The sequence below is a fragment of the Curcuma longa genome, unplaced genomic scaffold (assembly GCF_044706935.1).
Source record: "Curcuma longa cultivar G26 ecotype Majalengka, Jawa Barat unplaced genomic scaffold, ITB_CL_G26_1.1 contig_27511, whole genome shotgun sequence".
NCBI classification, from domain to species: Eukaryota; Viridiplantae; Streptophyta; class Magnoliopsida; order Zingiberales; family Zingiberaceae; genus Curcuma; species Curcuma longa.
In genome coordinates this window covers 24,099-42,178 of record NW_027433439.1, presented here as the reverse complement: position 1 = coordinate 42,178, position 18,080 = coordinate 24,099, and the positions used below count along the sequence as shown (strand labels likewise).

The following is an 18,080-nucleotide window of genomic DNA, read 5'->3' as shown; positions in this document are numbered from 1 at the left end:
GCATAACCCTTGGCAACAAGGCGAGCTTTATGCTTTTGAATAGAGCCATCTTCGTTGTACTTAGTTTTGAAGACTCATTTTAAGCCGATAATGTCTTTGGATGGTGGCTTTTCAACGAGTTGCCAAGTGTTATTTTTTTCAATCATCTTTATTTCTTCATTCATAGCTTGTACCCAAACTTCTTCTCCAACAACATCCTCATAATTTTGGGGCTCACACACAGCAAAAGCAACATCACATGCTTCATATATTTCTTGTAATGAACGAGTCTTTCTTGTTGGTGAGTCAGTTGTATCCGAAATCAACTGATCATGATTTGATGATAAAGAAATTGGAGTTTCTTGACTTGGAGAAATTAAATGAGTGACTTCATTGTCTTGAGAAGGTGTTGCATGTGAATCCAATGGATAAGGAGGGGCTACATGTGAATCCAACTCTGTCTTCCCATTCCCATGCACTTCCTTCATCAAATATTACATCTCTAAATTATCAACTCTTGAGTGTTGGGATTATGCAACCTGTAGCCTTTTGGAATGATCACTATAGCCAATGAAGATGAATTTCTCTCCTTTTTCATCAAACTTTTCTCGATTTTGAGGAAGAATATAATAATAAGCCAAAGAACCAAAGATCTTAAGATAATCAACCTTTGGTTTTTGTTGGAACCATATTTCATAGGGTGTCATGTGTTGAACAGCCTTTGTTGGAGATTTGTTCAAAAGATATATAGTTGTATTAACAACTTCTGCCCTGTAGGTGTTTGGCAAACCTTTGGCTTTCAACATGCTTCGAGCCATCTCCACAATGCTATAATTTTTCACTCCGCAATGTCATTTTGTTGAGGACTTTGTCGAACAATAAGCTACCTTGTTATGCCCTTTTCTTTGCAATAGTTCCTTTCCCAAAATGGCTTTGAAATAATTTCTCCTTCTTGATCTATTCTCAAGCCTTTAATGACTGCCCACTTTCTCTTTCAACATAAGCCATAAAGTGAAGAAATTTAGAAAAAGTTTCAGATTTCTTCTCAAGAAAATATACCCATATCATCCTTGAATAATCATCAACAAATAAAAGAAAATATCTTCTATTGTTCAAGGAATAAGTTTTGGTTGTACCACAAATATTAGCATGCAATAATTCTAGTGAGTTGATATTAGAGCCAAGTTTTGACCCTAGGACATGTGGGTTATGGGTCCACTACATTTCCGTACACCACTCTAATTTCTTCACAATTCAAAGAAAAATGTCGATAAAAATCCAATCTTGGATCAAGAAAGACCATACCACTCCAACGGTCAATGAGCATCAAAAATAGATATCTTCAATAGACAATGAGATTTCGATTGGTACGAGAAGGGTGAGCAGAACATCATTAATGGATTACCTCATGAAGGCATTGGATTTCGACGAAAAATTAGATCAAGGTTTGACCAACGAATCAAGGCAAATGAATCAAAAAGAGTAAAATTTAGTTGAAAAAACTAAACCACTTAGTATCAGAGCTAGATTTCGATCCTGGGAACTATGGGTTATAGGTCCACCACGCTTCAGTGAAAATCCAACCTTGGGTCAAGAAAGACCATGCCACTCCAATGATTGATGAGCATAAAAAACAGAAGCCTTCAGTAAACAATGAAATTTCGATCGGTATGAGAAGGGTGAGCTAAACATCGTTGATAGATTACCTCGTGAAAGCGTTGGATTTCGATAGGAAATTAGATCAAGGTTCGGCCGGCTACTCAAGGCAAATGAATCAAAAGAGCAAAATTTAGTTTAAAAAATTAAGTGTCAGAGCCAGGTTTCGATCCTGGGACCTGTGGGTTATGGGCCCACCACGCTTCCGCTGCGCCACTCTGATTTTTGTGCAATTCAAGAGAAAAAACTCAGTGAAAATCCAACCTTGGGTCGAGAAAGACTATGCCACTTCAACGATTGATGAGCATAAAAAACAGAAGTCTTTTGATGGATTACCTCATGAAGGCGTTGGATTTTGATGGGAAATTAGATCATCCTCGATCTATTCTCAAGCCTTTGAAGAACTTTCTCTTTCATAAGCCATTGAAGAAATTTAGCAAAAACTTCAGATTTCTTCTCAAGAAAATATACCCACATCATTCTTGAATAATCATCAACAAATAAAAAAATATCTTCTATTGTTCAAGGAATAAGTTTTGGTTGTACCACAAATATCAGCATGCAATAATTCTAGTAAGTTGGTATTAAAGCCAGATTTCGATCTTGGGACATGTGGGTTATGGGCCCACTACGCTTCCGCTACACTACTCTAATTTCTACACAATTCAAAAGAAAAAAGTCGGTAAAAATCCAACCTTGGGTTGAGAAAGACCATGCCACTCCAACGGTCGATGAGCATCAAAAATAGATATCTTCAACAGACAATGAAATTTCGATCGGTACGAGAAGGGTGAGCAGAACATCATTGATGGATTACCTCATGAAGGCATTAGATTTCGACAAGAAATTAGATCAAGGTTCGATAAACGAATCAAGGCAAATGAATCAAAAGGAGTAAAATTTAGTTGAAAAAACTAAAACACTTAGTATCAGAGCTAGATTTCGATCCTGGGAACTGTGGGTTGTAGGCCCACCACGCTTCTGCTGCGCCACTCTAATTTCTTCACAATCCAAGAGAAAAAAGTTAGTGAAAATCCAACCTTGGGTCGAGAAAGACCATGCCACTCCAATGATCGATGAGCATAAAAAATAGAAGCCTTCAGTAGAAAATGAGATTTCGATCGGTACGAGAAGGGTGAGCTGAACATCGTTGATCGATTACCTTGTGAAGGCGCTGGATTTCGATGGGAAATTAGATCAAGGTTCGGCCAACTAATCAAGGCAAATGAATCAAAAGAGCAAAATTTAGTTAAAAAAACTTAAGTATCAGAGCCAAGTTTCGATCCTGGGACCTGTGGGTTATAGGCCCACCACGCTTCCGCTGCGCCACTCTGATTTCTTTACAATCTAAGAGAAAAAAGTCAATGAAAATCCAATCTTGGGTGGAGAAAGACTATGTCACTTCAACAATTGATGGGCATCAGAAATAGAAGTCTTCAACAGATAATAGGATTTCGATCAATACGAGAAGGGTGAGCAAAACATCGTTGATGGATTACCTCGTGAAGGTGTTGGATTTCGACGGAAAATTAAGTCATCCTCGATTTGTTCTCAAGCCTTTGATGACTTGTCCACTTTCTCTTTCAACATAAGCCATAAAGTGAAGAAATTTAGAAAAATCTTCAGATTTCTTTTCAACAAAATATACCCACATCATCCTTGAATAATCATCAACAAATAAAAGAAAATATCTTCTATTGTTCAAGGAATAAGTTTTGGTTGTACCACAAATATCGACATGCAATAATTCTAGTGAGTTGTAGCTCTCCATGAGAATTTAGGAAATGACATTCTATGAATTTTTTTCATAAACACATCCTTCACAAACTCTTCCTCTTTCATCAATAGAAGGGAGCCCAATAGCCATAGCCTCTTTATTCAACAATTTAAGGCTTTCATAATTTAAATGATCATACCTTATATGCCAAAACATTAAATCATTTATGACTTTGGACTTTAAAATCAGATTTTCTTTTTGAGACATGCACATTGGAAATGCTCTATTTGATGTCATAGGTACTATAGTTATTGTTTGATCATTTCCCTTATCAATAATTGTGCATTTGTCCCTATCAAATGTGAGCATATAATCATTTTCTACTAGTTGACCCACACTCAATAAATTTTGAGATAATTCAGGAACATAAAGCACATCTTTGATTTAGTTTAGAAGTACCTCCCTTTGCTTTCCACCTTCACATATTTTCTATCTCCAGCTTCACTTTGGATTTAAATGAATCATCCAAGTAGACAAAACTGGATTTTATACTTGTCATATTGCGTCTGCATCCGCTATCGAGGTACCATGTATCTCGATCTACTCATGCAAGAGTAGAATAATTGTTCTGAGGATTCATCATTTTCCGTGAAGTTGGCTTGATTTTTTTTGTTTCTTTGAACAATTGATGTAAAGATTATCAGAGTCTTCACAGTTGTCACATTGTCTAAACCAACAATCTTTGCTTTCATGATTGCTCTTTTTTGCATATGTGGCATCGTTTGAAATCTCTATTGCTAGACTGATTTATCTTCCACTCTTTGCCTTTAAATTCGTCTCTTGAATTAGAATTCTGATGTTGATACTTTTGTCATCTCGATCGGTCTCCATTCTTTCTTTCTGTCACATTCATTTTAGATTGGAGAGCTTGTTCTAATGATTCCTCTGTATATCTAGCCATTCTATTCTCACGAGTTTCAAGGGAATCCATTAGTTCATACATAGTAGTGTAGACAAATCTTTAGATTCCTCAATAACAGTAACAACATGTTGAAATTTTGATGGTAAAATTTTTAAAATTTTCTCAACTATTTTCTTTTCTTCAATAGTGTCACCACAACTTCTAATCAAGTTAACTATCTCAATAATTTTTGAGAAAAATCACGTACCTTTTAAGTTTCTTTGATGGATAAATTATCAAAATTAGTCCATAGAGTCTGTAATTTGATGGCAATGACTTTCTCTGAACTTTGGAATTCTTTGTTTAGAACTTCCTAAGCATCTTTAGCCTTTTTTTATGCCAAAAATGCAAGGAAAGACTGACTTGATCATCTTTGCTAGATGTATCGTAATGCATTTGCATCCTTTCTAATATTCTCTTTATATTGTCATTGCTGAGCATTTGTCTATGCTGGAGGAGTCATTGGCAGTTCTTCATAACTTCCTTCAATTACTTCCCAGAGATCCTGTGAGAAGAAAAATGTTTCCATCTGATTACTCCAATAATCGTAGTGCTCTCCATAAAAAAACTGAAACCTAACTTGGAGAGTATTTGCCATCAAGAACAGAAAGTATATAGACACTCTTGATCTACTAATGATAAATCCCAGTTAGCCCCATTGACTATCTCTGGGAGTGACCGGTCCGGCCCCACGGAAATTTTCCACCGGCCACCAGGGGTAAATCGGGAAGTGCACGCAGCGACCAGCCTAGACGCCCAGCATCCTTTGATTGCGTTCCCCATTTAGAAGAAAATTTCTACAAATATGTCATAGTTGGGGATCGAATCGTAGGTGTCTGGGTGATAACTTGAATGTCCTACCACGACACCATTGCCCCGGGGACAACACTCTCCTACTAATGATAGATATTGAAATAGAGAACAATAGAGAAAATCAAAATATGATGGATTATCTAATATTGAATATGTTTGTGGCATAATCACTACAATCCTATATAAAAATGATAAATCTCAGTCAGTCTCATGGACTCAATCCCTGGGGATGACCGGTCCGGTCCCACAGAAGTTTTCCACCGACCATCAGGGTAAATCAGAAAGTGCATACGGCGGCCAATCCAGATGCCCAGCATCCTTTGATTGTGTTCCCCATTTGGAAGAAAATTCTTACAAATAGATGCACCGTAGTTGGGGATCGAACTGCGGGTCCCTGGATCACAATTCGGATGTCCTACCGTTGCACCATTGCCCCGGGGACACTACAATAGACATCATAGATAGTTCTAGAATGATATTAATTATTATAAAATTAAATTGATCATCATCTACTTAGGTTCTTGAACCCATATAATGCTTACATTCTTTTGAATTCTATGCATGCATTTGCATTAATTCTGAATATGTGCATTAAATTTTAAAATTAACTTTTAACAGAATTTGAGGACCCGAATTTGATCCCAAAATAATATTTAGATCTCATCAGCATGATTCTATTTCCTCGACTTGTTAACTCCTTTGTATATATGAAATAATTAGCATGTATAATCAATTAATATTGTTTATTGTCCTACAAATTTCATGCTCTTTGTTTTCTTGTTAATTAAATAATGATGGAGAGAGATAGAAAGTGTCCTGTGGCTGTTGGTACTGTTGCACAGATCTGGTGGTGGGAGAGAGAAGGCTAATAACTTGTATGCCCTTCAGCGGTGTAATATAATTTAAGTCAATTAATTTTTTCTTATTATTATTTTGGTCTGTTCTAATTTATTAGATGTTTATGGCCATAAATGGTTAGTGGAACGCTGGCAAGTTACAATCAAACTATAAGTTAGGGTTTTCTATAATCGACTAAGATCAAATTAGCGATTTCCTATTTCAATTTTAGAATATTTTTGACTTTTTACGCAAAGATATTGAGGGGCTTTCCAGTGGATCTTACGCGTCCGTTTTGGCTTGCCAACTTCTCCCTCCATCCGACGGTTCTGGGCACCCGATGAGATATGTGGCCGTCGCTCGCTCGGAAGTGTAAGCGATCGTCGATCCATTTGTGAATCCAATCCTAGCCGTTGATGGTCTCGTGAGAACAGTGGTCTCCTTCCATCCCACCAGGCGGTGATGGTAATCTAACGGCGGCGGTTATCGTGGGTCCCACCACTAACGGCGTCGTGAGTGTGCGTGGTCCCCACCACAGCGGCAGGTAATGATTGACCTTATCGGACGGAGTTGGAGTTGCCCGGGAGCAACATCTTCCTGCCACACAACCGCACGCCGAGGCCCGGTAGTGGCGAAGGGGGGAGGATGATGGCTTTCTCACCGTCCAGGATCGTCCTCTTCGCCTTCCTCTTTCTCCTCGTCGTCCCCATTCTCACTTCGTCTTCAACACCCTTCATCGTCTTGCACGGTAAATGCGCTCCGTCCTTAACTCGTTTGGCTTTCCGTGTGCCTCTGGGGCTGATCTAACTTGGAGGGAGTTCTTCCTTAGGTATCGGAGACCAGTGTGCGAACGGAGGAGTTACGGAATTCACTAAGCTCTTGAGCACTTGGTCCGGCTCCCAAGGATATTGCCTGTGAGTTTCTTGTGCTTCACTTTCTCAGTTCTATGGTCTTTACTACCTTGTTAGGATTTTGAGTATTTTACGGATTTGAATCGAGGAAAGGTTTAAGTTTGTCTTTTTCCTATGTTTCTATCAAGCATGTTGTGCTTTGATGTACACTCCTCACTTCTCCTTTGGTCGTGCCTTTTTTATTTTATTTTTTGCCTTGTATTTCTACAGTGCATGATAGAGGTGTTTAGGGTGGGATTAATACGCTTTGACTTAGTCGATCATAAATGCCCTTTAACGTTGTCGGTGAATGTTGCAACTTGCAATTCTAAATGTCTTTTAGTTAGTCTTATGATATCTTAATATTGTAAATATAACCGTAGGAATCCAAAACAACATCTTTACAAGGGGATGATAATTCTTCTCCTTAGGAATGAGGATGAGTAGATTCTATGAGGGAAAGGAAACCTGCTATGTGCTTAGAAAAACCTTTTCCCTGTCTTCTTTAAGTTTCTTCTTGATGACTTTTATTGCTTGGCTAAAAGAAAATATGTCATCATCTTCACAATTTTGCCTGCATTAGGGAAATATTCCTCAAACAATTTTCCTTACTTCAGCTGTTTATACGAGCCTCTAATTTTAATTTTCCAACTCTTTTTGTTTTTAATTTTGTCTTATTTTTATGTTAGATTATCTGATTGGAATTTTTGCACCAACTTATGGTGTAGTTCACTTTTAAAAATTGAATCTTGTATTCCTAGTAATATAATTTCCATTATGATGGACACATATTCTTATTTGCCAATCTATTCAATGCTGGAATTTGACATGCTATTGATGTTGTTATTTCTGTTCCTAAAGTGGGGTCTGTAGCTCAAATTAAAGTCATGAAACAAGGTTCCATTTGGTGCAAATAAACGGTGTCAATCCAAACTTTCTGCCTTATTTCTTTCCTTCTTTTTCCGTTTCAATTTAACACTTAACAGTTAACACTAAACAAAGGTAAAATTTCCTTTACTCATTTTGCATTCATTTCTTTCCATTCTCTACCATCCAAGTAAATAGGTTAAGTGCTGAAAGGAAATGGGGAAATTACATATGCCCTTTCAATCATTTCCGCTCATCTTGTTTACTTGGAATGGAATCAGAAGAAAGTAAATTATAAAACCAGATTTCCTTTCTCTCCACTTATGCTTGATTTAGATGGACATAAAATTGAGGATTTAGATGGAACTAAACTCCTACCTCTACTCTCCCTTCTAAGTAAACAAGAGAAATTGGCACTTTTATTTCCAGTTCTTTCCTTTTCTTCCTATTTGCCATCCAAGTAAAACAACATAGTTTATGTTGTCTTGCAACCGTTAATAATATTTCTTTCGTGGTTTGAAATTTTGTCTTGTGCTTGTGGCACAATTGAAATCTACCAAAAATTGATATGCCATTGTGTTGCTTTTGCTGAGGAGTATATACTACATACCATATCATCACTTGAAACATTTTAACATGCTTTGTCAAAGGATGCCAAGATAAATTTGACTAGTGTTTTTGCTGAAGATACTTGTTATGTTCTTTTAAACTTGTTTCTCTAAAATATAATTCAATTCGATATCCAATCTCTATAGTCTTATTATTAGCAGTCTCATTATCAAAAATAAACAAAATGAAGGGGATTAACAGAACAAACTCATTTAAATTCATTTCAACACTTGTTACATCATACCAGGTATCGACATTATATGGTACTGAACCATTTTTTCCTGGAACTAAAATCCCAAGTTCCCAACATAGAATTATATTTTTAAGCCTTTATTTCTATTTAACTTTTTAGTGCTTTTGTAAAATCTTATAACTGTAGACAAGATCTCTTCTGGAGTTTCTTAGGTTGACTTGTCTCTCCATTTAGTCTTGTTTAACACTGCTGCAAGATCGTGTGTTACTGAAGCAAATTCCTAAAAAATGCCTTCAGTGATGATTAGTGTTGGTTTTGTGCCCATGTTTCCTAGAATTTATTGATATTTCATTGGTCAACTATTTCCCAAAGGCTCAAAGGGTCAGGTATATTTAAGAACTCATTAACCAAGGAATACTGTAAAACCTTCTGCAGATTAAACTTCATTAGGATTGCACAATCAGGAATAATCAGTGGTTCCAACTACTATGAAAAATCATACTTGATGGCAGGGGTTCAAACTCAAGACTACCACAATATTTGATAGCGTCACCTTTTTTTCAGAACCTTAGGCTGCTTGGAAAGCGTCCATTCTATATTTTTTATAGTCCCATAATCCTGAAACATCGTGTTCGGACATCTTGATCAAAGAAAAAAAAAATCAAAATGTAAGTAGGATAGCATTAACATAGCTTAGACCTAGAATCATTATATCTCTTTAAATTATGCATGAGAAAATGATGTTTTGTAATAGTAAATGATAAAATTTAACCAATGGAAAATTGATTCTGAATCCTGAGTCCGTTTCTAGTGGGGAAGTCTGTTGGTTAAAATTCTGATGTTCTTGTGACTAGAGTCTATTGTTGTAGGTATTTTAGTGTTTAACTGTGTGTGAAAGAGGTTTGAGTCTATTTTGATTTATAATTGTATGATATTGTAACTTGTGATAAAGTTTGGCGTTTGATGCTTAACAGTTCAATAAATTATAACTTTGATATCATAATTGACTACTGTTGTCAGAGAAATTGGAGATGGGATCTGGGATTCATGGGTGATGCCTCTAGAGAAACAGGTCATTTATGATGTTTCAGATTATGATCTGCTTCAAGTTCAGCTTCTACTTACACATTTTTTAATCATTTGTCTTTCATGTTTACAGGCTAATGCTATATGTGAAAAGGTGGTGCAACATTAACATTACTTTAAAGCTATTTTGACAGCTATAAGATGCAACAACATTGAACTTCAATTGTTCACACATTAATAGGTAAAAGAAATGGAGGAGTTCAGAATGGGCTACAACATAGTTGGTCTTTCACAGGTGATATTCAGTCACCCATATTCTTACTAGGTCCAAGAACAAATCCTTGAGTTTTTAATACCAAAAATTGAACAATGGAGATATAAATCTTGTGATATTTTCTCTTGATATTCTTTATTCCATTCTTGAGGCGAAGTTAAACATCCATCTCATAATATTTGCACATCAAAGAACCTTATGTGTAGGCTTGTTTAACACTAGCATAAGACATAGTTAAGATTATTCATAAATAGATACTATAATTGGTGAATTCAGATGAAAATTGTGTAAAGCTAGAAATTGCATAAAGTTGATACGAAAAATCTACTTATCCTTCAGTTTGATTTGTTTTCTTGATTTCATGTATTTTTTACCACTCATACGAAAAAAAAATCTGAAATTACATTCCCTTATAATCTCTCAAACTTATTTTTCTAAGTCTTTAGTGTTGTTAATGCTTCTTGCCCTTGAGTCCACCTCATTAGGCTGTCAATCCCTCAGATGCACTAAGATTTCTGAGCTTGCTCCATGCCACCCTTCGCTTTGCCTTCAAGTTTGCATCTCACTTGTCTTTGTGAGCACAACTTCACACTTAATGAGTCTAAGCCTTTCAGGGACATTTGCTAAACTCCTATTCAACCTTGACCTTATTAACATCTAAGACCCTTAGAGTTCTTCATCACCTGCCAAGAATTTGATCAAGCTTATCCTCCTTGGACTTTTACCAAGATCTCTTAAACATCTCTATTTGCTAACATCTCTACTTTTCCATTTGCCAATAGCTCTTTAACTTTTTAATTTGTCAACAGCTCTTGCACTTTTTTCATCTACCAAGATGTTTCACAAACTTTTCCATCTATTGTACCTCTTAGACTTTTATCAACCAATTCAACACCTATTAAGTCACCAACATCCTAAGCTCTCGGTTGACCTCGACCTCTTAAACCATCATTATTGATGGTTTTGAGTGTATGCACTCGCACACTTTGACAAACCCATTAGAATCATAAGTTTAACTTAAATCCTTTTTCAATCAAATCTAAACAATTTAGTCAGACCAACCACTTGGTATGATTACACCATGAGGATCCTCACAAGACCTCCTCAATAAAGTCAATATGAAGGGCATGGCCTTAATGTCATGCTAATGGAGACAGTGAAAGTAACTTCTTAAGGTAAAAAAAAAGACAAATTGAAGTAAGATAGCATCTAATAGTGAAAATTCATTTCTAGCCCACGTTAGACTTTCTTGGAGGAATAGGAACAAGGCAACCAATTTTGAAGTAATGTTAGAGTGGAGAGTATCTATTTCATTATTGATGGTTTATATTGACAACTTGATTCCAAAAGGGTTTTTGAGAAAGTTCTCGAAATTTGGTGTAAATCTAAGAGATAAAAATGTAGAATATTTAGTTGATGGTGAATAATGGGATAAATAAAGAGAAAGTAAGTGTGAAGTAAAAAAAAACGTTCTATAACTTTGTGAAACATTATGAAAAGGATTAAGTCTAAGGCAGAATTTGAGACAATGATAAGCGACAAGAGAGCTAGAGAGTCTTAAAGAAGTGTTGGAGCATATGTAGATTTGACCTTTAGTTATATGCTTGTAAAGGTGGGTCATCAAGGGTGTAAGAGTAGTGGGTTTGGGGTGGGAATGGGTCAATAAGTGGTAACAAGAACCTCCCAAACCAACCTAGAAAGAGAGGGTGAAAAGATGAAGGAGAGAATCAATTTAAAGAAAATCACATCAACAAAGATAAAAGAGGTAGTGCGCCTCTCGAGAGTAGCCAAGGAAGTAACTTGTGTCATCCAAGAGATAAGTGATGGATAAAGTAGGTAACAACCCAACACCTACATGGGAAGAGAATGGAGAACACTCTAGGGAAGAGAAAGACGATTGTCAAAGGAACCTTCCTCATAAAGAGTAGAGGAGACAAGCGATGTAAACAAGGAATCAAGATAAATGTTGAATTTCAAATTACGATGTAGATTAGGATTATGGTTTAAGCTTTGAATTTCAAATTCTGGAGCAATACGAATTCGATACTATATTGTGCTCTATTGCTATGGTTTTGGTATTTATATACCCGAACAATGCTTTACCGTAGATATCCAATCAACTGTTGCGCCTCCATGCATTTTGGGGAGAACTAGCTATCCTTGAATCTGGTTTGGGTCTTATAACCTTCTTTTTGTTCTTCAGTGGTGCTCTTTCCTCTCTTTCTATTGTTTAAGGTAGGGATAAGAGAAGGAACTAATATGCCATGCTAGCTATTGAAGGCTGAAATGGGCTCAAACATTTTCACCCCACGAAGTGGTACTATGCCGGGAGGTCGGTGCCTTCTACTTTTTTCATTCCCAAGCTATAGTTGTTCATGGCATTCAGACACTTGAATACCGTAACATGGGATGAGAAGATTTTCGATAGGAGCTGAACTTCAATAAAGATACTGATGAGTACACAGAAAGAATCATCCCGTGTATTATAGATATAAAAGGAAAGGGAATATGCATTAAGTAGAAATAGAGTGCAAGTGGTCTCAACTAAGTGAAAATCACATATGCTAGCTAAACCATTTTATTATGGAGTGAGGTCAAGAAGACTATAGAAGAGTTACTTAAGTCTGAAAGAAATGGTTGGAAATTGTAAAAAAGTACTTCTTGACATTATTCATGCGAACAACTTTGATAGGCACACAAAACAAGCTTTTAATCTCACCGAGAAGATAAAAATATACAAAAAAAGTTCAAACAAAATCATTTAAAAAACACTGTGTCATTTGAATAATCATCAATGGAAGCTTGAAATTACTTAAACCTAAGAGTAGAATTAATATGATTCGAGCCCTAAACATTAAAATTAACTAAATTGAAATGTGTAAATGCACTCTTATAGACACTAAAAGGGAACAAATAGGTCAAGTATATTTCACTATTTGACATAACTTACACTATAGAGGTTGAAGACTAGATAAGCTATAAACCATATGTATTATGGCCAAGACAACTTGTGTATCTGAGAAGGTGATAGGACATCCAAAAAGGAGATAAAGGTTCACCTAGTTGGAACTAATGTTTACGTCAATCACCTTGTTTGTTCTTAAATCCTAAATTAAAACAAAAGTGAAATTGATTTTTAGACAATAACTTAATGATTTAGTGTTTATAAATGGATAAAAAACTTAATGAAAATTCAAACATATAAAATACAAAGAATAGTGGTGTCAAAGGTGAAATAAAAAAGTTTCTAATGCCCCTAAGACCCATTAGCTATTATGAGATTGTTAGGATATGCTGGTAGCATAATACAAAAAAAATATGTTATAAAAAAATATACTCAAAGTCGCTTAAATCTAGAATCTAAAGCTATGATCCAGATGTGTGGAATAAAGAGACTAGATGTATGCCCATTGGAGATGGAACATAGACAACAACTTGGAAGTAAAGTAAGCATGATACTGGAAAAAAACTTTAATAGTGGAACCAAACCCCAATTAGGCATCAACTAATGAACCCTCTTGAGAAATTACATCTAACTGGTTCATATGAGTTATAAAGGATAATTGTGGTAAACATCTTTAACATACCTAAATTTTCTCAAGTTGGTAGTACTTGAGCTTGCCTTATTCTAGATCATCTACCATAACCTCGCTAATAACCTCCACTCCTACATTATCCTCTAATGACAATTGAACTTCCAAAGTGGATTGATCCACCATAGGATCAAAGGGTATAGAACTTTGTTAGAAACCAATAACATTAGCATGTGTGTGTTTTATAGGGGAGGAATGAAAGACATGGTTTAAAATTTCGATCCATGCTAGAGTTTCGGTCCCTGATCGGAATGATATGGTTTTGGTATCGTATCGTGCCATGTTGATGCAGTTACAGTACTTTTTTTAAATTTTAAATATAAGTGTATATTAATTTTATTAATATTTGATTATTAAATATGTTCTATATTTTGAGATGTTGAGTTCATATTTCAATATTTTCTTAAAAGATAATGCCAATTTAAATTTTATAAAAATTATTTTAAAAAAGTAATTCTCAAAACTCAAAACTAAATCTAAAATTACAAAATCATTTGAAAGGCTCTAAGATAATTATAAAATTATTTGAAGGTTTTAGATTGTTTTTTGAATGTATTTGTAAATTTTTAATATTTAGTTGAAATGTTTAAGAATTATATTTTGAATTTTTTTAAAATTATTTTAAATTTATATTCAATTTTTAATATATATTAAAAATTTAAATTATTTTATAAAATATTTTATTAAATTTTAAAATTATTTAAAATATTTTTTAATATTCTATAACTATTATTAATAATAATTATAACTATTATATATAATTAATATTTTATTTTAATTAAAAAATAAAAAAAAAAGAAAAGAAAAATTATGGTTGTCGCAACCCCACGGAGGTCATTGCAGGGTCGTGACACCCTCCGCGCACTGTTGAGGCCTGCCATTGGGTTGCGACACCCACCGTGAATCCCAGGGAGGGCCACCACAACACTACGACCCCCATGGAGGGCTGCCGTGGATCACAATACTGTTCAAGACCTTGCAGCGACCTCGCGAGGTCTCTGTGACCTCGCGGTCGTGGTGCCAGTGTCGGTGTCGGTCCTATGCCAGAACGGTAAATATCGCTTGTTTTGGGCAACATGGCTCTGCATTTTAAACCTTGATGAAAAGGTCTCATAAAATTTGAGTCTTTATTGGTTCTAACACAAGACTAATGGTGTGAAGGAATATGATTTTGAGATGCATGTCAACGAAATTGTACATGAGCCTAACATTTTAGGTGATCTAGAAAATGTCTTTGAAATTGGTTTTTGATGCTTGAGATTGACCAATGTGAGTGGTCATCTCGGTTTCTATTTGCTACAATTGGAAGAAATTATCAATTACATGGTAAGCTTGAGATGCCACCTATATGCAAATCCGTAGCCCTTGTCTAAGTCTCACAATAGGAGATAAAAGATAATGGAAGTTGCTCATAACGTTGAGATTAAGTGAGGTGCTCTAGCTGTCTTTAACACATGAACCAAAGTTGAACCATGCAACCCATGAAGCATAGTTCTTTCCATTCAACTTTTTTTATAGTAACCGTTATGGAGGCAATGAGACCCAAAGGAATTAGTAGAAAAGTTTAACATTTTGAATTAAAGGTAACTCTTGATGAATGGCAAAGACACGCAAGAGGAGGAATACTACTACTACTACTACTATCCAAAGAGGACTGAGTGCTAGTTGGCACAAATGGGAGAGAGAAAATGTCCCAGCCTAGAGAATAGAGCTTATTGCCATTTTCTCGAAAGAAAGGCAATTATTATAGTGTAAAAATCATAGTGGATAGTGGTGATGTTCAAAGAGAAACAGACATATAGTGAGAGCACACATAGAGATTGGTTGATTGTGAGCAATGAGAAATTTGCTTAGTGAGTCCCGCATTGGGTTACATTGTGCAAAGGATCGATCAGAAAGCAAACTATACACATGGGTCGTGGATGAGTGCACAAGTAGACCACATGCAAGCAGTGGATAAGCACGTGGTGGACCATGCACTGATGGTGGATGAGTAGTCTCTGCTTCACTGGATGAGTGCTTGGGCACAAGTAGACCAGGTTATTAATGAATGCCTAAGTCATGGAGTGTGTGGGCAAGCACTATAATCATGATGTGTACATGCAACACTTGTGGAGCATTGCTGCTAGTGTGTGACAAGATTTAATGTTGAAGGACCAAAATGAGAAAAGATATGGAGATTGGGTTTCACAATGTGATGTTGTAACGTGAAAATTATTATGGTTAATTACCTCAAGTATGAGGCAATTGTGCTTTGTAAAATGAGTGAGTTGGGCACAAACAGATGAGCTTGTGGAGGCCACCTAGAAATGTTGTAATCGTTGAGTGTGAGGGTAAATTTCATGATCCCGATGCTAGCTTCTAACACTTGATGGAAGCATTTTAGTCAATGAGAGGGATCAAGGTATGACAAGATATGTTAATAAAGAAGGATCACAACAAGAGAAGATGATTGGGATTGGAACAACTATGATTTTGATATTGTGTTGTTGTAACAGGAAAATTATTAGGGTTAATTACCTTACCCAATCTCCTCTATTTATGCTTATGTTTATTATTTACTAATTTAAAATGATATGTAGGTCTATAGGATTATATGATGTTAACATTTAGGTCTGGGCACCAAGTTGAAATATATTATTTAAGTGAAATGAGAGCATTTTCCTCTATATGCATACCTCTTGTGAGAATAAGCTTTTATATTTAACCCATGTAACTATCAGTAATGCAAAGTAAGATTTTTTTAAAAAGTATTTTATATTTTAAGAGTTTATTTTGAAGGGGAGCCTTGTGCACTACCACGTGACCTTGTTTGGGTTCGAGTCGCGGAAACAGTGTCTTACAATGCAAGGTAAGGTTGTGTACAATAGACTCAATGTGATCTAACCCTTTTCCAGGACCCCGCATTGGCAGAAGCTTCGTGCACTAGACTGCCCTTTTAAAAGTTTATTTTGGTAGGTTATTATCGTTATGGGAATAAGTCTTCAAAGGATGTCTCCAAGTTAGTTAGTGTCTTGTTTAGGATTGTAGGAAACGCGTGGTTGGAGTTTAATTTAATTTGTTTTTTTTTCTACTTTGTAATTTGGCTTTATAATTTCATATATGCTTTTGGCTATAGGGTTATTTCTTTCTTGAATATTTTTAAATTATTTTAGGAGTCTTTAAAAAAGACTTGCAATCTGCACCTGAGATCCTTCATTTATGTGTGACATTTTGTCTCTGTTTAGTATTGAGTGATCTTAAATCTCTATATGAGTACTGATTTGTTTTCGTGCTACATCAACTATTAATGACAGTGGATACATATTCCAAGCTTCATTTATTTTTCCTTGCTTTATTTAGATTTGGTCAACCATACATAAACACACTTAGCAGATTGCTTCTATTACCATTGGAGATCTTCCTATCCCGTGATTAATGCTTGGGGACAAAAGGTTCAACCCAACAAATGCAGAAATCATGCTATTTATTCAATAATATCTCAATCTCTGAAAACTTTTGATTTTTCCAAGCATGAATTTGTTTTTCCTTCATTGGGAATTTGTTTGGATAAATTCACATGCTTTTGAAAGAAAAGGGAATTGCTAAAAATAGGTATATATTTTGTAGATATTAATTTGTAGATTGTAGTGGTTAATACTCATTGGCGGTCAAAAGAATTTGAATTTTGAAAATTCTATGAATTTATGTACTTGTGCATGTTCAAATGCCTAAATGTAATTCCAAGTCTATAATTGGAGAGAATAAAATATAGCTAGAAGAATGTGCATATCTAAGGTTGTTTGCTATTAATGCTTTCTTCCATGGATGCCCAGAGACTCACAATTTTCATTCTAACAGAAATTTGGTAAGATGCATTAGTTGCTTAACTTTCATGTCTTTTGAGCCATATCTTGAAGTTAATGAGTGTAATATTCATTGACAATTTACTTATCCACGCACATAAGTTTCCCAAATATCCAAATCGCGCACCCTACTTTTTAAATTCTCAATTCACGCACTTGTTTCCCAAAATATTCTCACCCTCAATCCTCTATCTGTCCAATCGGCAGCCGCTTGAACAAGCAGCCAAGGTGGCCATGAAATCGTTGCCAAGCAGCTGGTTGAGCACGGAACTGCGATTTTGTGGCCATCTGGCTGCAATTTCGCAACCAGCTCGTCTGCCATTTTTGTGGCTTCTTGGTTGCAATTTCGCGGCCAGCTATTCATGGCCACTTGGCCACGAAATCATGGCTGCCTAGCCACTTCCTCGGCCAGCTCGGCCATCTATTCAAGCGGGCGCTTGGTGGATAGGCAGAGGGCAAAAGAAGGCAGATAGGATGTTTTGGGAGATAAATGCGTGATTTGGGAATTTGAAAAGTAGGATGCATAATTTGGATATTTGGGAAACTTAGGTGCATGGTTTAGTATGCCGAATATTATTTTTATATTGTTTATTTCCTGTTTGAGGTTAATCTTCTAAATATTTCATATGTTTTTTTGTAGGGAAACTTAATTGGTCGGGCAGTTGTTGAATTCTGCGATGGACCTCCTGTAAGATTTAAATCTTCCCACTCAAGAAACTTGTTCTTCATTTACTGTACTACTTTTTGTTGGAGTTTGTTAAAATTGATTGATGTGAGGTTTAGTATTGTAGACTCGATGCTTTGGATGCATATATAAATA

At 35.7% G+C, this 18,080-nt stretch overlaps 1 protein-coding gene and 1 non-coding gene across 2 annotated transcripts in view; one reads left to right on the top strand and one right to left on the bottom strand.

The window, feature by feature from the left end:
• Nucleotides 1-1,786: 1,786 nt before the first annotated feature.
• TRNAM-CAU (transfer RNA methionine (anticodon CAU)) lies at nucleotides 1,787-1,858 on the bottom strand. Its single transcript has one exon. It is a non-coding gene; the product is annotated as a tRNA-Met (tRNA).
• Nucleotides 1,859-6,538: 4,680 nt separating this feature from the next.
• The window catches only part of LOC141819050 (uncharacterized), a 28,634-nt gene continuing 17,092 nt past the window's right edge, over nucleotides 6,539-18,080 (top strand). Inside the window, exons 1-6 of the mRNA XM_074706424.1 lie at nucleotides 6,539-6,711; nucleotides 6,793-6,877; nucleotides 9,543-9,594; nucleotides 9,682-9,702; nucleotides 9,790-9,843; nucleotides 17,901-17,948. Of these exons, the coding sequence (XP_074562525.1) occupies nucleotides 6,609-6,711; nucleotides 6,793-6,877; nucleotides 9,543-9,594; nucleotides 9,682-9,702; nucleotides 9,790-9,843; nucleotides 17,901-17,948 (363 nt within the window). The 5' untranslated portion in view covers nucleotides 6,539-6,608. The remainder of the gene's footprint in view (nucleotides 6,712-6,792; nucleotides 6,878-9,542; nucleotides 9,595-9,681; nucleotides 9,703-9,789; nucleotides 9,844-17,900; nucleotides 17,949-18,080) is intronic.